The following is a 21,211-nucleotide window of genomic DNA, read 5'->3' on the forward strand; positions in this document are numbered from 1 at the left end:
TTGATTATTTCAGAAACGATGCAAAAGATTTAATTGAGTGTATTCAGAAAGTTTCTTATTTCAGTATGCTGAAGCTTCTATTAAATTTTCATTTTCGCGATAGTTCCCCTTTAAAGGAGAGGGAAGTAAGTTTTGTCAGAAAGGTCTATATAAATACACCAGTAAACCCTCAAAGTAATGCTGCTCTGAGTCCTCTGTCAAAAGAAACAAAGCATTTCTTTCCTTCTATTGTGTACACATGGGGGAAAATTACCTAACTGGCGAAAATTCGCCAGCGACGGTTTCACAGTCATCGCAACACTTGGCCAGGTGTAAATTTGCTAGGACAACACTAATTCACTAAAATGGGAAGTTGCGTACAGGGCGCCACATTTTTGCAACCATTACTTCAGTGATCGAAGCGAAGTTGCGCTAGTGTTACCTTATTTGCATAAGGCGGGAAATGATAAATTTGAATGGACGTATATGTTGCAGCAAATACATTACATTACACAAGTCCAAGGAGCCTTAATAAAGACAATAGAGTTGTTATATTGCCCTACACATGAGCCCACTGTATAGTTTATGTTCCATATGTCAGAAAATGCAGAGGGGGAACCCGGTTACCCAAAAAAATTTTATGGGCCTTTGCAGGTTATCACTCTGAAAAAGTGCAGTCAAATTGCACTTGGCCTGGTCTAAAGTGGCGAAGTGAATGGTGAATGAGGTAACATTCAGTAAAATCTGCATCTTAGTGAATTTGCAGAGTTACGTCCACCAGTGCGAATGATCGATATCGTCTTTCTCTTTCGCTAGTGAAGTTACGCCTGCACCTGTTAGTGAATAGGCAAAGTGCCCTTCGCCCTTTAGCAAATCTGCCCCATGGGCTTCTGTATCAGACTTCCTGCCTTCAGCTTAAACCTCCTTGCCCCAGGCGTGAGCATGCTCAGTTTGCTCCTCTCCCCCTCCCTTCTCTGCTGTAATCTGAGCCCAGAGCTATGAGTGATCAGGGAGAGACTCAGGCAGGAAGTGATGTCACACCAAGCTAATATGGCAGCTGCTATCCTAAACAAACAGAGAGCTTCTAGAGCTTTTTACTCAGGTATGGTAAAGCATTCTACAGAATAAATATAGTGTTGTAGCTTGCACTATTGCAGCTAATCTGTTGGCAATAAAATGCCTCTGTAGCTTTTATTCTCCTTTAAGGAAAGCAGAAAACGAGAAAGGGTTGAATGCCGAGGAAAGGGGAGTAGAGTAGTTGTTGATTAAAGTACAAGAAGTGAGAAGGAACGATAGGGGGGGGCGATGGGGACAAATGACTGAAATATTAATATACATTATCTCCTCCTTATAAGGAAGTTTTAGATTCACATTATTTTACTTATAATGAGCAAGAAAGCCTGTTTATTATCAAGAAATGCAATATACAAAATATAAAAGGCACCTCAATGTCAGTAAGGAGCTGAAAGCTTTACTGAAATGGCTTTTAGTTTTATGAACTTCAAGCTAAAAACTGTTCTATCAACGGCACAATGGGTAGGGTTGCCACCTTTTGCCAAAAAAAATTCCGGCTAGTGGGGGCGGGTACAAAAAGGGGGCGTGGCGTGATGTCAAATGGGACGGGGTTGTGCCGCAAAGGGGTGGGGGCATGGCACGGCCAGGACAAGAACCGAAGGACAAGGTAAGTTTACAGGGGATTGGGGGAGGGCCGAGGGGGTCTTTTTAAGGGTATAACAAATTTACCGGCAGCTATATTGCCGGTAAATTTGTAATACCGGCCCCGGCCTTGGCAGGGTGGCAACCCTAACAATGGGCCTTTAACAAAATAATATTCCAGGGGTGACCAGCACCCTATCCCACCTCCACTCCCCCATGCATGTGCACCCGCAGCTCTCTCAACACTGGCAGATGCACTTGTGGAATGTGCAATTCTTACTAAGACCAGACCCCGCTCAGGTTGCAGGGTGGACTCTATAGTAGTCACATAACTGTGTTCTACTGCTGAGAAACTGCTCACAAAGACATGTTGCTTCATAATATATTAAAAAAACTGACTTTAAAAGGAATTTTACCTCTTGGACAAATTTGGTTACAAAGTCCAAATATTCTGTGGAGCTGGTGTTGCTGAGAGCCTCAGTTAAGTTATAGTTTGTTATTTTAAGTGTAACATTTAGTATTTGTGCATCTGTAAGAGAAGAGAACACATTATTCCATTTATTATCCATTATTACAAGAAATGCATATTTAAAGGGGTTGTTCACCTTTATATTAACTTTTAGTATGATGCAAAGAGTGATATTCTGAGACAATTTATAATTGGTTTTCATTTGTTATTATTTGTGGTTTTTGAGTTATTTAGCTTTTTATTCAGCAGCTCTCCAGTTTCAGCCATGTGGTTGCTAGGGTCCAAATTACCCTAGCAACCATGCACTGGAATATGAATAGGAGAGGCCTGAATAGAAAGATGCGTAATAAAGAGTAGCAATAACAATAAATTGGTAGCCTTAAGGAGCATCTGTTTTTTTAGATGGGGCCACTGACCCCCATTTGAAAGCTGTAAAGAATCAGAAGAAGGCAAATAATTCAAAAACTATAAAAATGAAAAAAAAACAGAGGCCAATTCAAAAGTTGCTTAGAATTTGCAATTCTATAACATACGAAAAGTTAACTTATATGTGAACCACCCGTTTAAGGCAACGGCACACAAGGAAAATATGGAGGCTTTGGTTGGCACAATATTTAGTAGTTGAGGAGGAAGGTTCAGGTAATCACCACATACCCTCGTGTGCTCGAAGGTCTCTGCTCCCCAAAATAGTACAGATCTGCCGATTACAAATTCATGTAAATATTTACCGTGTTTTACTCTTCCTTCCGTCCAGTGAACGTGCCCCATGCAGTCCATGAAGCTGACATTGACCATATACAAGTCACCTGCCATTAATCCACTTATTTCCATGTGGGACCGGCTGATTTCATGCCTGCTGCTAAATCCGTTCTGTGTATAGACATGTACATGATACGTCTGGTTCTCCGGGCAGTCTGTGCTCCAGTCCATGTAAAATCCACTGCCGCTGACATTGGAGATTCTGAGATACTTAAACATTGAGCAGTCTGTAATGATACGAAACCCATCAATGAGAGTGATACCTGCACTTAAAGCATCTAGGAGTCACCATACACACACCGACCGGTCCTGTTTTTTTTAAAAATATTATGGTGTGGGCAAGAGGAACTCCTCCCAGATAATTTGCGACACCAGCACCTGCAACCAACCTGCAAATGTTGGAGACTATTTTAAATCTTGGCCTTTACACTACTGCACAACAGTGGCAGAACAATACTACTTTGCATCAATTCATTTGGGCTAAAAGTGAATTTAGATTTTTTAAAGTAAAAGTTGAAAACCATTTACTTTCCTAGGAGAGCAATAACATTTCATCACAAATCTCACCCTAACTGGCCTTCAAGTTGGGGTTCCGTGACTGAGAGCATATGGATATTCTCCTCGTATCTCTCCCTGGGGCAAATTCACTAAGATGCGAAGTTGCGCCAGGCGCAACTTCGCCGCACTTCGCCAGGCGTAGTTTCGCCAGGGCTCCGCAAATTCACTAAAATCCGAAGTTGCGCACAGGGGTAGCGAAAGGTTGCGAAGTTGCACTAGCGTTGATTCGCTATATAAAGCGAAGTTACGCTAGCGAAGGCTAATTTGCATACGGCGCGAAATTCAAATTTCAATGGAGGAACACGTATCACCACTTCAAATGCCTAGAAAACCTTCAAATCTGCAAATAAAATTTTTATTTTGCCCTACACATGTGCCTACTGTATAGGTAAGTTGCCATGAGTCAGGAAATGTAGGGGGAGGAAGGGGAGCACCAAAAAATTTTCGATCTTTTTCAGCCTATCAGCCATCATGTAGAAAACACACCAGCGTTTTTTTGGGACTTAGAAAAAAAATTGACTTTTTTTTAAACAAACCCTATCTACTCTATTGCGCTTCGCCAGGTCTGAGGTGGCGAAGGAAGTCTAGCGTAAAAGGTAGCGTTCAGTACACTGCGCAAGTTAGTGTATTTGCGTAGTTTCGTCGCTAGCGAAAATCCGCCTGGAGTAAGGTTGCGAAGTAACACTAGCGAAACTACGCCAGCGTTCGTTAGTGAATTTGCGCAGTAGCAAAAATGCCAAACGCTAGCGAATTAACGCTAGCGTTCGGCGCTACGCATCTTAGTGAATTTGCCCCCCTGTGGTCTTCATGCTGGGCCCCCAGTTACACTTGAGGGGCTAGTTTTGGGAACACTGATGTAACAGATACCTGGCAACATTCTCATTTGAAAATTATTGATATTTCAGCTCTTCCACACTAAGGGGCTGATCCACTAAGGGACGAATATCGAGGGTTAATTAACCCTCGATATTCGACTGGGAATATCGAAGGATTCAGCGCAAATACTGCGATTGCACGATCAAAGGAATAATCGTTCGATCGGACGATTAAATCCTTCGAAACGAACGATCCGAAGGATTTAAATCCAACGATCGAAGGATTATCCTTCGATCAAAAAAACTTAGCCAAGCCTATGGGGACCTTCCCCATAGGCTAACATTGAGTTCGGTAGCTTTTAGATGGCGAACTAGGGGGTCGAAGTTTTTTTCAAAGAGACAGTACTTCGACTATCGAATGGTCGAATAGTCGAACGATTTTTACTTCGAATCTTTCGATTCGAAGTCGTAGTCGTAGTCGAAGGTCGAAGTAGCCCAAAAAAAACTTCGAAATTCGAAGTTTTTTACCTTCGAATCCTTCACTCAAAGTTAGTGAATCGGCCCCTAAATCATTGTCTGTCCTTATTCATAAAGAACTCCCCTAAACAAATTATTCCACCACCACCATTATGAAGATGTACAAAATTAGGGGCATTGTATTAATTTTAAATTTAGTTATAATTGCCCCCTGCACCTATTATGACCTGCTCTTCAATCGACCACTGAGCTTTGCTCTAAAATAGACTTACTGCAGAAAAGCCTGGTTCCATTGCTGCCGACTGGAGGTGGAAGGAGTCGAGAAGAAAGGTTTTCATGTCCTGGTTCATGAGAAGCCATTAGAGGGGATTCTGATAAACACAAAAGACACGCCAATGACAATAATCTTGGGGCATTCTTAGTTAGCGGGTCCTGTGCCCTTGGTTTAAATCTTCCAGTGGACATTCTTTACAAATAGGCACATTTACCTGTCTACATGCCCACAGGTCAGTTATGAACACTTGGAAATTCCACTACCTGACCCAAAGCCTTTTCCTGGCAGAGAACTAAAATACAACGCTTGTTCCTCACCAGAGAACACACTAACTTTGATATCATAACAGGTAATTTACCCCACTAATAAAATGAATCAGGTGGCCTCCAGAACAAAGGTCTGCTAAGTCCTTCCCTTTTTAACACATGCAATTCTGATTCATTTACAGAACTAGTTTTCTCCAAATGTTCCTATGAAAACACATGTACAGGTAGGTGTTTGTATAAATGTTTATTCTCATCATCCTGTTACCTGTTGTCCAATAAGATGGGTGCAAAGGAGGTTTGATCTGTTCAGTGGTACTGGTTCTGCTGCAGTAATATGAGCCATTCTCCTTGGTGCAGAGCTCATCCGGCAGACAAGGGTGAAGCTCCTGGTGCAAACATTCGTTTATATCTGTCAAGGCAAACAGGATGGTTTAGAATAGGGAAATGGACCCCTCACGCTTTCTCTTGTTCATTTGGTGGATCCTAAAGTTGGGTTAGCCCAACCAGAAAACTGTCCAGCAGTGTAGATTGATAGATGGATGGATGGATAGATAGATAGATGATAGATAGATAATAGATAGATAGATAGATAGATAGATAGATAGATAGATAATAGATCAGCAAACTGTCTACCAGTGTAGGTATGTTTTACAAATGCTAGAAATAACCTACCCCTGGTATATCCTAAATTCTGAGATATTACTGGGACTTCAGTTAGTGTACCTTCAATTATGTGACACAATCAAATTGATATAAATTGCTGGAAAAAATGCTATGTTTGACTAGAAAGCAAAAAGAAATATAGACCATGGTCTCCCTGAATTAAGGTCCATTTAGTGGTCATTTTAGTTGGATCCAAAACCTGTTAGAATGAATTCAAATCCCAGAATTACTCAGGATTTGGCGCAGCTCTACAGCCAATACTTTAACTAATTGTAACATGTATATATGAAATTGATTTGAATGTCTGTTCAATTGATTAGATAGATGATGATGATAGATAGATAGATAGATAGATAGATAGATAGATGATAGATAGATAGATAGATAGATAGATAGATAGATAGATAGATAGATAGAAAGATAGATGAGAGATAGATAGATAGATAGATAGATAGATAGATAGATAGATGATAGATAGATAGATAGATAGATAGATAGATAGATAGATAGATAGATAGATAGATAGATGATAGAAAGATAGATGAGAGATAGATAGATAGATAGATAGATAGATAGATAGATAGATAGATGATAGATAGATAGATAGATAGATAGATAGATAGATAGATAGATGATAGATAGATAGATAGATAGATAGATAGAAAGATAGATGAGAGATAGATAGATAGATAGATAGATAGATAGATAGATAGATAGACAGACAGATAGATGATAGATAGATAGATAGATAGATAGATAGATAGATAGATAGATAGATGGATGATAGATAGATAGATAGATAGATAGATAGATAGAGATAGATGATAGATAGATAGATAGATAGATAGATAGATAGATAGATAGATAGATAGATAGATAGATAGATAGAAAGATAGATGAGAGATAGATAGATAGATAGATAGATAGATAGATAGACAGATAGATGATAGATAGATAGATAGATAGATAGATAGATAGATGATAGATAGATAGATAGAAAGATAGATGAGAGATAGATAGATAGATAGATAGATAGATAGATAGATAGATGATAGATAGATAGATAGATAGATAGATAGATAGATGATAGATAGATAGATAGAAAGATAGATGAGAGATAGATAGATAGATAGATAGATAGACAGATAGATGATAGATAGTAGATAGATAGATAGATAGATAGATAGATGATAGATAGAAGATAGATAGATAGATAGATAGATAGATAGATAGATAGATAGATAGATAATAGATAGATAGATAATAGATAGATAGATAGATAGATAGATAGATAGATAGATAGATAGATAGATAGATAGATAGATAGATAGATAGATAGATAGATAGATGATAGATAGATAGATAGATAGATAGATAGATGATGATGACCACATAGTGTGAAATATAACTGCTCCCATGAAGAAATGTTTTCCTGTGCCTGGTCAAGTTAATAACAGGTTGGGCACATGTTTCACTTTGGTGCCCCAGTAGGAGAGTTTTAATGCCACTCTGAACCTAAACCTTCATGTTTGCATTCTTTGACTAATATTCCATCCCAGGAGAAAACCATAGACTGGATTTCTTTAAGTATATAGGTGTTAAGTTTGCACCAGATATAATGATTTCTAAAGATTTATAGCAACCAAGTAGCATTGACCGGTCTACTGTTTAAAAGCAAATATTTGATTGGTTGCTTTAGGTTTCTTGATGCCAATATGGTGCCCCTACTAAAGTATCCCCTGAAGTCTTCATGTGTAACAAATTGGGAAATAAGCACCTTCTAGGTGTATGCTGATTATTTCTGGTATGCGGGTCACAATGCTGTTAAGCGTAGCCAAAATATTAGGCAGAGATTCTGATTCATTTATCCCAATGAGGATCTGAGACTTCACTGCAAAGGTTCCATCAGGCTTTGTAGAGATGTGATGGATGGAGGTGTTTAGAGGACACAATGCCCCACTAATCTGGAAATAAATACATTATTAATAATAAATAAATAAAAATAATAATAAGTTATTGGCATTGCAAAGACTAAATTAATTATAACCTGATTTCACATTGGTCCAGTGGCTCCAGAGCCTTCAGAGAATCTTGTTCTCAGGACAAACAAATCAAAAAGTTGGTAATGTAATAAAAGGTTCCAGTGATTGGTTGCTATGGGTTACAAAACACCCTGTTCATTTTTATTACATTAGTCTAAAAGGCTTGGATAGCAGTTGTGGCCCCTGGCGGCATTACAATGACAAACAAAAGAAAGGCTTGAAGAACAGTTGGTGTCACAAAATCAAACAAGGAAGGGAGGCTCTTTCCCCAACTGAATTCCCATCTCTTTATTCCCCCCACATAAACAGTCATAAACATCTCCCAGGAAAACTGGTTTAACAGGAATTTGTCAAACATATGAAAACCTAAGAGATAAAGGATATGGTGACATCTATTGGATATGATCCAACGCAGCAGGATCATGAAAGATAATTGAGACCAACATTTCAAGGACAACACTGACACCTACTGGAGAATCTATTACCCTGGATATTGGGTGTTTAGTGACTATAAGGGACCAGACAACAGGGTTGTCTCCTTTCTGGTGGAACCTTATCGGCCTCCAGTGAATGGGAGGATCTGGGCAGGGTCAAGGATATTTAAAGGGTGGGAGCAAAGATGGAAAGACCTGGTCATTATATATTTAGTGGTTATTGTGTAATAGCTGCCCAGGTTGGTGCAGGTGAAAAACCCTTGGAGTGACATGCCTACCTGGACATCATGAAGGCCACACTTGTTATAAAGAAGGAAAGGAAGAAACAAGGAACAAACGATGAAATAGAAGCAGTAACCCTACTAAGGAGAGCTGCATTTAGTCATAATAGTACATACATGTGCACCAAAGGGCTTATTTGTGGCGTAGATGCAAGGTGCAAAGAGGTGGCACATGGGGCACCACCAAATATGAGAAAGCCAGAGGAACCTTGTGCCTTATGAGCCTGAAGGAACAGAACAATAGTAAGGTGGAGGTATCCATGTGGGATCATTGGGTGGATACCATTGAGGATTGGCCAGTGGACTGGTCTTAAACAATAAGTTACTGTTAACCCTGTGCTACAATGTGGCACACAAAGACTTTCAATAAAGAGGAATGAGTGAATAACAGAGAAAACGTACTGGCCCAGTCGGGTACCTACCATGGAATGTAATAATCTCGTGTGATTGTAGAATCCAGGGTCCACATGGCAGAGCTCACTAAATCCCATTTTTATGATGATGGTGCCATTGTACCAATACTTGATTGTGTTCCTGTCCAGAGCTAAAGGCCAACAAACAATTAAAGGGCAACTTTACCTTCTAATAAATACATGCTTATTATTTAGAATGTCCAACCCAAGTTGCATGTGTAATTATTTCACATACACATTTGTAAAGGCCATTCTGCCCGAACACTTACCAGGAGCTGCGGGAGGGACACATAATGATCCATGGGAGAATCCACAGCATTTCTGCAGTCCAGGACAGTCAGAGTCAAATTCACAGCTGGGTCCTGCCATTCCCTCAGGTATTGTGGAACATTTACCAGGTCTTGAATTGACTCCACCACCTGTATCTAAAGCTGAGGGGTGAGAAGTAAACATCTCTAACCGATACCTTAATTAAATATATAAATATAGAGAGAGAGAGATTCATACATAAATATATAGTGCATAATGTACCCTCTGTTGTAAATGATAAGGATATTAGAAGTCACTAAGTGGTTGTTCTGTGACCATATAAAGTCACAAGGCTGCAGGCTGAGTTATACAGGGAACTCTGAGTATCACTCATGTATTATAAGGGATAATGTACCCCCTACTGTAAATGATAAGGATATTAGAAGTTACTGAGGGGTTGTTCTGTGACCATATAAAGGCACAAGGCTGCAGGCTGAGTTATACAGGGAACTCTGAGTATCACTCATGTATTATAAGGGATAATGTACCCCCCTACTGTAAATGATAAGGATATTAGAAGTCACTGAGGGGTTGTTCTGTGACCATATAAAGGCACAAGGCTGCAGGCTGAGTTATACAGGGAACTCTGAGTATCACTCATGTATTATAAGGGATAATGTACCCCCTACTGTAAATGATAAGGATATTAGAAGTCACTGAGGGGTTGTTCTGTGACCATATAAAGGCACAAGGCTGCAGGCTGAGTTATACAGGGAACTCTGAGTATCACTCATGTATTATAAGGCATAATGTACCCCCTACTGTAAATGATAAGGATATTAGAAGTCACTGAGGGGTTCTGTAACGATATAAAGGCACAAGGCTGCAGGCTGAGTTATACAGGGAACTCTGAGTATCACTCATGTATTATAAGGGATAATGTACCCCCTACTGTAAATGATAAGGATATTAGAAGTCACTGAGGGGTTGTTATGTGACCATATAAAGACACAAGGCTGCAGGCTGAGTTATACAGGGAACTCTGAGTATCACTCATGTATTATAAGGGATAATGTACCCCCTACTGTAAATGATAAGGATATTAGAAATCTCTCTGAGGGGTTCTGTGACCATATAAAGGCACAAGGCTGCAGGCTGAGTTATACAGGGAACTCTGAGTATCACTCATGTATTATAAATGATAAGCATATTAGAAGTCACTGAAGAGTTCCATGACATTAGTATGAGGATGCTACAAGTTGAGGGCTTCCATACAGGTCAAAGAACTCTGATTTGACTTGTAGTATTGAACAGGGGTTACATTAGAGCAGGCATATCCAAAGTCAGGCCCGGGGGCCAATTGCGACCCCTTTTCAAATTTATACTGGCCCTCAGCCTCTGTCATGAAATTAATAATAATGCGGCCCTCAAGCACAGTGCGATCAGGAATCAGGTAGCCGTAGTAATAATATTTGGGCACATTAGTGAAATGATCTGCCACTTGGTCTATACTGCTGCCAGTGTGCTGAAGGTGTTAGTAATAGACACATACTGGAATGTAGTGACGCTCCGCTTCACATACTTCTTTGGGGCTGAAGGTGTCAATAGACATAGTGACGTGCCAGTACTGTAAACGTAAGAATTATGCGAGATCGATGCGTCACTATGTGCCAGTATGTGTGTCTATTACTAACACCTTCAGCACACAGGCAGCAGTATAGACCAAGTGGCAGATCATTTCACTAATGTATCACATCCAGCAAACCTTAGCGTGGTATTGTGGAGCTCTCCCAACCTCGCTTCTCCCTGTGATCGCTGCTCTCGCGACAACCCGGTCCCTTCTCTACCGGCTCGAACAGTACTGCTTTTTCCTCACTGCTGTAATATTGATATATGTGCTTGAATAAAAGCCTACTTTGATAATAGAATGCCTCCTCTATCTGGAGCAGAGCTCAGAAGCGAGGAAATAGCAGTACATTTCACTAATGTGGCCAAATATTACTGCTACGGCTACACAATTCCTTGAGTTAAATGATGTTAATGGTTCAAAGAATGTCAGGCTGAATGGTCGGCCCCCACACATTTTCACCTCGCCAAATCTGGCCCTCGTTACAAAAATGTTGGACACCCCTGCATTAGAGTCTATAATACACACGTTTCAGTGAGTAACTGTATGTGACACAAGTTACAACAGTAAGGACTCATAATTGATGACATCACAAAACATACATATATATAATATATAAATATATATATATATATATATATATATATATATATATATATATATATATATATATATATATATATATATATATATAAATAGAGAGAGTGATCATTCTGCATATGTTTCCCCAGCACATTTTCATTTATATGAAAGTAATACTGACATTTTGCACAATAGTGACCCACATTCTCGTATCCCTCGCAGCACCGGGTCACGTTGGTGGTTTCCGCGAGGAATATGGTGCGGTATTCCATCCTATAATGTGTTTTTGAACAAAGTCTCCAGGGGAGCCACCCAGGACAGGGCACTGCTGCTTCGTAAGGAGTTTGGAAAGCAACCACTTTGGAAACGTTCCGTGTCACCGGGTACTCACAGACGTGATAGCTGTAAGGAGAAATCATACTCTCTGCAGGAATAAAAGAGTTAATAATATATAATTGTAATTTAGGATTATATGAAATTATTGGGTTGATCATAAATATTGTGCAGTTGCAGTAACAAGCTTCAGAAGTTAACGTTGTAATAAAGGACAACTAGAACCTGACAAATCAATTGGCTAGAATAAATGTACCTTAAACAAGAGTTATCATTGCACTAGAACAGAAGTAAATGAATTTTTTTAATCATAGGACCAATGAGGCATCTGCCCAGGGCCCTCTAATCTGGAGGACCCACTATGCCTCAATGGTTTTTATAATTCCCTCCCTGAAACCCATGCTAAAGTCACCACCACTTGCGCTGCCCTCCTTACCCCCATAGCTCTTCTGTGGTTCGTGAAGCCTGTGCATTCCACTGTGGAGCACACGGCCATCTTGGATTTTCAGCAGAGTATTGAGCAGACAGAGAGAGAGAGAGCCTGCTAAGCATCTGTGAGAGCACAAGTAAAGAAGAAAACTGCACTACTGGTATTCTGCTTGTGCAAATGTAAGGTAATGTCTGTAATAACTGGAATGTCTGGAGTTAATGGAGTGCTTATTTAGCATTTTTACAGTGATCTTACTGGCATGTCTGGGACTGATGGATTTAATTATTTGACGTTTCTACAGTGATTATACTGGCTCGTTTAATATTTAATATGCTGATTATATATTTCCTTTTCTGTAGTGATTGTACTAGCATGTTTGAGGTTAATATGCTGATATTTTATTTTCTGTAGTATTTATACTGGCACGTCTGGGGTTAACATGCTGATTGTTCATTTTCTATAGAATTATACTGGCACGTCTAAGGTTAATATGCCCGTTATCCATTTTACTTAGTTAAAGGAAAACTATACCCCCAAAATGAATACTTAAGCAACAGATAGTTTATATCAAATTGAATGACATATTAAAGAATCTTACCAAACTGGAAGATATATTTACATAAATATTGCCCTTTTATCTCTCTTGCATTGAACCACCATTTCGTGACTCTATCTGTGCTGCCTCAGAGATCACCTGACCAGAAATACTACAACTCTAACTGTAACAGGAAGAAGTGAGGAAGCAAAAGGCAGAACTCTGTCTGTTAATTGGCTCATGTGACCTTACATGTGGTTTGTATGTGTGCACAGTGAATCTTACGATCTCAGGGGGCGGCCCTTATTTTTTAAAATGGCAATTTTCTATTTATGATTACCCAATGGCACATACTACTAAAAAATTATATTATTATGATAATGGTTCATTTACATGAAGCAGGGTTTTACACATGAGCTGTTTTACTCAGTATCTTTTAATAGAGACCTACATTGTTTGGGGGGTATAGTTTTCCTTTAATAAATTTGCACGGCTGGAGTTAATATCCTCATTATCTATTACTGTATTGTAATTATATTGGCACCCCGGGGTTGAGTTGTAATAAAATGGGTGCTGTATTTATGGGTGTAGTGAAAAAGTAGGTCTGGTTTCCAAAAAATGTTGCTGTGCTACGTGCAACACAATAATGTGCAACACTATTTGGATCTTTTCCCAGGGCCGACCAAGGCCTTAAAACACATAGCTTGATACCTTGCTGATGTTGATCCACCCTCTCCCTAGTGTCAGTGGCACTGCACATGCTCAGTATGCTGACATGTAACATGATTACTGGGTTGATCAGTATAATCCGTGCCTGGTTGATCATGTCTTCACAAGGAAGACCAATGTCAGACTGGAGTATGTTGGGCCCACCACAGAACTAGACCTCTAGGCCCCTTCCAGGGCCCCCAACCACCCACTACCAACCATGACACCGTCCTTGAGAGGTGCTGTGGGACTCATGCCAGGGAGTGGCCAGAACTAGCCAGAGACACCAGGATCCAGCAGAACCAGGACCCTCTGGCATTTTTCCCAGTATCTTTATGGATCAGTCTGACCCTGAAGAAGTGAATATCAGAGGGTTGCTGTTTGCCGTGGTTGTTACACCACTCTTTTCCTAAGATTGCAGACTGTCTTAACTGCTGTTGGCTACATTATACTAGAAGTTAGTTTTAAGTGAACTGCTCCATGAAACTTCACCCCTTTTGGACCTTGTCTACTGAAATGACATCTTTTATGGGTTGTATTTGGATTCAGTGCTACCCCTAAGCACTGAATCCCAGTCCGTCACCTCTTTCGTGCCACTGGATCTTGTACAGGACACTCTGCATATGATGCAAGGATTAGAAATAATGAGGTAACCCCTCACCCCTCCGTTCTCCCCTCTGCAACCCCTTAAATCAGCTGTTGTACCACTGCCCTGAAAGACTTTCTCTAGAAATGAGAAACAGCACAGGCTCTTGACTGGGAATGAGCAACACTGGTGCTACACGTCTGTGTCGTTTCTGATGTCAGAACTGGGAATGAGTTACATCAGCTGCACAGAAGCACAAATGAGAGGGAGAAGATGCGCAGTGTCCCAGGTGTATGGGATCCGTTATCTGGAAACCTGTTTTCCAGAAAGCTCTGAATTACAGGAAGGTCATCTCTCATAGACTCCATTTTAATCAAATAACTAAAAATGTTATGATTTCCTTTTTCTTTGTGTAATAATAAAACAGTAGCTTGTAGTTGATCCCAACTATGATATAATTAATCCTAATTGGAAGCAATAACAATCTTATTAGGTTTATTCAATGTTTAAATATTTTCTTTTAATAGTGTTAAGGTATGGAGATCTAAATTATGGAAAGAGACCTTATTCGGCCCCATACCTGAACTAAACAGCATCGTTTCTATGGAAGCTGACGAATAGAGAAAAGCTAAACTTTATTAAACCTTATTAAAAGGAGAACTAAACCCTAAAAATGAATGTGGCAAAAAAACGCCATATTTTATATACTGCACATTTTGCACCAGCCTAAAGTTTGAGCTTGTCAATAGCAGCAATGATCCAGGACTTCAAACTTGTCACAGGGGGTCACCATCTTGGAAAGTGTCTGTGACACTCACATGCTCAGTGGGCTCTGATTGGCTGTTGAGAAGCTAAGCTTAGGGCTCGTCACTAATTATCCAGCAGAAAATGAGCTTCCCCTGTAATATAAGCTGATGCTACAGGTTTGCTGATTATTAAATTCTGATGCTAATTGCACTGGTTTCTGTGCTGCCATGTAGTAATTATCTGTATTAATTACTAATCAGCCTTATATTGTGACATTTCTATTCTATGTGTACTGTATATTGTGAGTGGCTCCCTAAGCTCAGTAAGTGACAGCAGCACAGAGCATGTGCAGTGAATCAGCAGAAAAGAAGTTGGGGAGCTACTGGGGCATCTTTGGAGACACAGATCTTTACTGCTAAATGGCTGTGGTTGCCTTGGGCTGGTACAGAAGCACAAAACATAATGTACAACATTTCTACCTACTTCTTTAGTTAGGCTTTAGTTCTCCTTTAAAGATCCCGTAACTGGCTAGGCATTCAGTTATATATCAGTTTAGTAAATAATCAGAAAAAAACAACCTCTCCAGCTCACCGCTCTTCCCCTTGACCAGGTGTTACATCAACAGTGTCCCCACTGTATATACATCAAAACACTCCACAGGCAGACGGCACTTCTGGACAATGTTTAGTATGGTGAACTGCTGCAAATGGCCTAACGCAGGGATTAGATCCCTTAATCATAGGCTCCTATGTGCAAGGTCCTTTTCCATTATGGATTTGCCTAGTGCAGTCCCATTAAGGGTATAAGTGGATATTGTTACATCCCAGGTGCAGGACTTTACATTTATCAACTTTGAATCTCATTTGTCACTTAGCTGCCCAGATTGCCAGTTTGTCAAGATCATGTTGCAAGTGCCACATCCTGGATGGAATTAATTGGGCTGATAGTTTTATGTCATCTGCAAACACTGATACATTACATACAACACCCTCCCCTAAGTCATTAATGAACAAGTTAAATAAAAGTGCACTAAATACCGAGCCTTGAGGGACCCCACTAAGAACCTTACTCCAAGTAGAGAATGTCCCATTAACAACCACCCTCTGTACCTGATCCTGTAGACAGTTTCCTATCCATGTGCAAACGACTTCATTAATCCCAACGGACCTTAGTTTAGAAAGCAGTCGTTTGTAGGGCACAGTATCAAACGCTTTGGCAAAATCCAAATAGATCACATCTATTGCTATATAAAAAGCAATCAAATTCGTCTGACATGACCTATCCTTCATAAAGCCATGCTGATTGTTGCTCCTAATGCCATTCATTAGGACAAAATTTTAAATGTGATCCCTTAACAAGCCTTCAAATAATTTGCCCACCACAGATGTCAATCTTACTGGCCTATAATTGCCAGGCTGAGATCGTTATGCCTTTTTAAATATTGGAATAACATCATCTTTTCTCCAATCCATAGGCACCATACCAGATGAAAGTGAATCTGAGAAAATCAGAAATAGGGGCTGGTCTAAAACTGAACTAAACTCTCTTAGAATTCGGGGGTGTATGCCATCTGGCCCTAGAGCCTTGTTTACATTAATTTTTATTAAAGCTTTATGAATCATATCCTGAGTCAGCCACTGACTAGATTGAACTGAACCATTCGTGCAGTCATTAAGTGAGCCTGTGAACCCAGACTCCTCTATTGTATACACTGAAGAAAAGAACTGATTTAACACATTTGCCTTTTCTGTATCTGTTACAACCATACTGGTACCATTATTTAATGGAGCAACATTCTCAACCTGCATCTTTTTACTATTAATATATTTGAAAAACTTTTTAGGGTTAGTTTTCACTTCCACCGCAATTAACTCTTCATTTCCTTTCTTTGCCTTCCAGATTGCTGATTGCTTCTGTCCCAACAGATTTGTAGTTTTTAAATGCCTCTCTCTTCTTTCCTATTAACTTCTTTCCTTCTGTATTAAGCCACATAGGATGATTCTTACAGGTTATACATTTACTCCTTAAGGGAATAAATTAAGAACAGTAATGATTTAATATCATTTTAAATGACAACCATTTCTGTTCAGTGTTTTTAGCTGAAAACTTAATGCCCCAATCAATGCTCTGTAGGGCAGCCCTCAAGGCACTAAAATTAGCTTTTCCAAAATTCATGGTTTTTGTTGCCCCAGTGTACATTTGTTTTTTGCACCAGACATTAAATGATACAACATTATGGTCACTATTCCCCAGGGATAAAGTTGCCACCCGGCCGGTATTTTACCGGCCTAGCCGGTAAAACACCTGCCAAGGCCGGGGCCGGTATTACAAATTTACCGGCAATTGCTGGTAATTTGTAATACCCTTTAAAAAAAGCCCCTGGCCTGCCCCCAATTTTTTTTTCCAGCGCCGTGGACGTCTCTGCGATGTTGCTCCGCCCCTTTTGTGGCATGCTGTGTAGCTCCGCCCCTTTTTGCACCACAGACCGCCCCCTTTTGGTGCCCGCCCCCCACTGGCCGGTAATATTTTTTAGTAAAGGTGGCAACCCTACCCAGGGGTTCAATGAGTTGCACATTTGCTATAAGTTCTGGGTCATTTGAGATCACTAGATCCAGAATAGCATTTTTTCTGGTTGGCTCCTCAACAACCAGTGCCATAAAATTGTCATGCAACAAGTTTATAAATTTGTTCCCAATAACTGATCTAGCAGTACTGTTGCTCCAGTCAATATCTGGGTAATTAAAATTCCCCATTTTCATTACTTTACCCAAACTAGCAGCCTTTTCTATTTGCATCAGGAGCTTTGCCTCCTCCTCTTCACTTACATTAGGGGGTCTATAGCATACGCCTACAATTAATTTGCTGGACTCTTTACAATTGGTGAAGAACTCCACCCATAAGACTTCTGTCCCCTCATTTTCTAACATAACCTCCTCCTTTATATGAGCTTTTAAATCCTGCCTAACAAACAGACATACCCCTCCTCCTTTTCTATTGCTTCTGTCCCTCTGAAACAAAGTATTGCCACTGATATTAACTGCCCAGTCATGTGACTCATTCAGCCATGTTTCGGCCACACCAATCACATCATATTTTCCCTCCAGCACCTCCAGCTCTCCAATTTTACCAGACTTGTTGCATTTGCAAACATAGATGTAATACTGGTACCACATTGAGCATATGACATGTGCTCCTCCCTATCCTTAAAAGTACCCCCAGCCAAATCTCCTCCTCCATTTTCCCTTTCTTTGCCCACTATCTCATCTAACCTGTCTTCCACTGAATCTTTTACTGAACCCTCCCCCGCCACACCTAGTTTAAAATCTCCTCCAACCGTCTAGCCATCTTCTCTCCCAAAACAGCTGCACCATCATCATTGAGGTGCAGCCCATCCCTAGCAAAGAGCCTGTAGCCGACTGAGAAAGCAGCCCAGTTCTCCAAAAACCCAAAACCCTCCTCCATACACCAATCTCTCAGCCACGCATTAATCTCCCTACGCTCCAACTAAGATATAATTAATCCTTATTGGAAGCAAAACCAGCCAATTGGATTTATTTAATGTTTACATGTTTTACTAGTAGACTTAAGGTATGAAGATCTAAATTATGGATCAATTATCCAGAAACCCCCATGTCCAGAGCATTGTGGAGCATTTTTTCATAATTTGAATTACTTGTTTACAATAGAGTCTATGGGAGACAGCCTTCGCCGTAATGGGTTACCGGATAACAGATCCGATACATCTCCAAACACATAGAGCATCTTGGTACACTTGTTGGCAATGTTATATTTCCCTAGCTTTTATGAAGCAGAAGGTGGGGAGATAAGAACACTGACATTGATTGACAACAATTGACACATTAAATAATAAAACATGAATGATGTAGTGATTTGCAAAAGAATCCTGACTATATCCTACGAAACTAGTCATTTCTGCCACCTTGAACTTCACCCTATGAAGCTGGAATAGCTGTAGAATAAACCACCCGTTAGCGGATATATGCCCCATGTTGTGTTTTTATAATAAATGGCCACTTACCAAGCATCTCCCCGCTGGCCAGTCCCGCAGTCAGGCAAAGAGCCGCCACGCATAATATAGTTGCCCCAAACATTTCCAGGGGTTTCTAGTGTGGATCAACAAGAAGACTGAGACGACTCAGCCCTGAGAAACAAGAGCTTTTGCGTTTCACCTGCAGCGGATAACATGGAACTGGGATCACAAGAGAAACCCCACTGGGAATTCCTTTCCGTGCAACCTCATTAAGTTGTTCTTGGAGACCCAATCCCCTTCGCCTGCACCACCTGTGCCTCTTTCAGGCACAATAATTGCCTCTTATGTGTGAATTGGGATCTGTCATGCAAGTGACTTGCAAAGGATTCAACATCTCTATGAATCATAATGATAGGAGTTCATTGCAAATGTGCATTATTGTATGTGTGCCCCACTTTGGACATGGTGCTCTTTGCACTATCGTTGCACACAAGGACCAAAGAAGATCTTTGACTGGACACCTGTAAAGATTATGGTGATCATTTACTAAAACATCGACGCACGTTCTGGAAAGCTATGGGGTGCATAATTGTTCCTCTTAAACATCCCCATATACTAAGCACTGTTGTATGCCCTTTGTACAGCCATGTAGTAAATCCGGTAGTATACATTTACACATACAAGGTACTTAAAGGCGTTGACCTCTCAATTAACTTTTACTATGATTTAGAGAGTGATATTCTGAGACAATTTGCCATGGGTTTCCATTTTCTATTATTTGTGGTTTTTCAGTTATTTAGCTTTTTATTCAGCAGCTCTCCAGTTTGCAATTTCAGCCATCTGGGTGCTAGGGTTCCGAATTCCCCTAGCAACCATGCATTGATTTGAATAAGAGACTGGAAAATGAATAGGAGGGGAATGAATTGAAAGAGGAGTAATAAAAAGTAGCAATATTTATAAATGTGTTGCCTTACATATCAGAGGGTCAGTGGCCCTCGTCTGAGTCAGAAGAAGAAGGCAAATAATTCAAAAACTATACAAAAGAAAAAATGAAGTCAAATTGAAAAGTTGTTTAGGATTAACCATTCCACAATATACAAAACATTAACTTAAAGATGAACCACTCCTTTAACTAGCATGTTGTATTGGAGAAGTGCAGTTCTTTAATATCTGCCTTCAGCAATTCCAGTTGGATCCTTCCTTCAATATCTTGACCATATAGTCCTGGCACCCAGTCACAGATAATCAGGCCTAAGCTCCACAGAACATGCTGCCCAATCAATACCTAGGCCAAATATGTATTGGACAGGTTAGAAAATCCCATTGGATAAAGACCATGTAGACATGTTCCTCTCCGCATGCTGATGTGATCTTCCCAGTATGTTATGGCCAAATCAGGTAAAGATCCACTGGTTTTGTCTAAGGTGTGTAATATACCACCAAATATAACCCTCCTCCCTTTTAATATGGAAAAGGCATTAGGGGGGACACTCAAAGAAGGTTTTAGGGCAAAGACTCCCAAATTGATGGGCTAATGCCTACGAGTTGGGCCCCAAGTAGCGCTTGGGGGGGGGATCCAGTGTAAAGGAACATCTGCTATTTGCTGCTTTTGATTTGATATTGCTGTAACTATAATGTGAATGTTCCAATGGCCGTATTTAATGTCATCTTCATAATGAGCACTGGGCACCTGACCAAATGTTGGATGGAAAGGGTTGAAATCGATTGAATCTGAAAAGCTTAAAGTACAAGTAGATCTCTAAAGCTTCCAAAAGCTTCCACAAATCCACTGATGCAGAGTATTGAGGTTCATTGGTTGAGTATTCATTAACCTCATTTGTAAATAGGAGTAAGCCTTCAGGCATTGGGGAGTAACCTGGCAATGAAACGGTTACACAATTGAGAGCCCTGGAAAGTATAACCTGCTCTCCATGGTAAAATAATGCCGTTCTCATTTGATAATTCCCATGAGCCTCTCTTGAGCTCCTTGTATTTCCTCTAATCCTCTCCTGTGAAAAGGCGGCTCCATGACAACCCACAATGCACTGCAGTCAGTTACTAATTAATCCTAATTCTCTGTCGTAACGATTGGCTTCCTTGTAATATAGACTAGTGAAAATTTTTAGCAAGTCAATGTATTATTTCTATAATATTTTGTGGCTAGCCAAAATCAGATCTATCTGCAGCAGGAACAGCCCCCTAAGTTTTCTAATAGAAATAATTATTGAGAAATGATTGGCTGATTGAGCATGTATTGCTTGTCAAACCAAAGTGACCAATCTTCCAGTGCAATGCCAAGAATCATTAAAGGGCAAATAACAAGCAAAATGAAAATGA

At 40.1% G+C, this 21,211-nt stretch overlaps 1 protein-coding gene across 1 annotated transcript in view; it reads right to left on the bottom strand.

The window, feature by feature from the left end:
- The window catches only part of LOC108707848 (uromodulin-like 1), a 33,808-nt gene extending 14,278 nt beyond the window's left edge, over positions 1 to 19,530 (bottom strand). Inside the window, exons 1-9 of the mRNA XM_018245873.2 lie at positions 18,923 to 19,530; positions 11,726 to 11,968; positions 9,356 to 9,517; positions 9,096 to 9,217; positions 7,694 to 7,880; positions 5,519 to 5,662; positions 4,986 to 5,084; positions 2,833 to 3,090; positions 2,052 to 2,164 (exon numbers count right to left, since the gene is read on the bottom strand). Of these exons, the coding sequence (XP_018101362.2) occupies positions 2,052 to 2,164; positions 2,833 to 3,090; positions 4,986 to 5,084; positions 5,519 to 5,662; positions 7,694 to 7,880; positions 9,096 to 9,217; positions 9,356 to 9,517; positions 11,726 to 11,968; positions 18,923 to 18,995 (1,401 nt within the window). The 5' untranslated portion in view covers positions 18,996 to 19,530. The remainder of the gene's footprint in view (positions 1 to 2,051; positions 2,165 to 2,832; positions 3,091 to 4,985; positions 5,085 to 5,518; positions 5,663 to 7,693; positions 7,881 to 9,095; positions 9,218 to 9,355; positions 9,518 to 11,725; positions 11,969 to 18,922) is intronic.
- Positions 19,531 to 21,211: the final 1,681 nt, after the last annotated feature.

Source organism: Xenopus laevis, chromosome 2L, assembly GCF_017654675.1.
Source record: "Xenopus laevis strain J_2021 chromosome 2L, Xenopus_laevis_v10.1, whole genome shotgun sequence".
NCBI lineage: Eukaryota > Metazoa > Chordata > Amphibia > Anura > Pipidae > Xenopus > Xenopus laevis.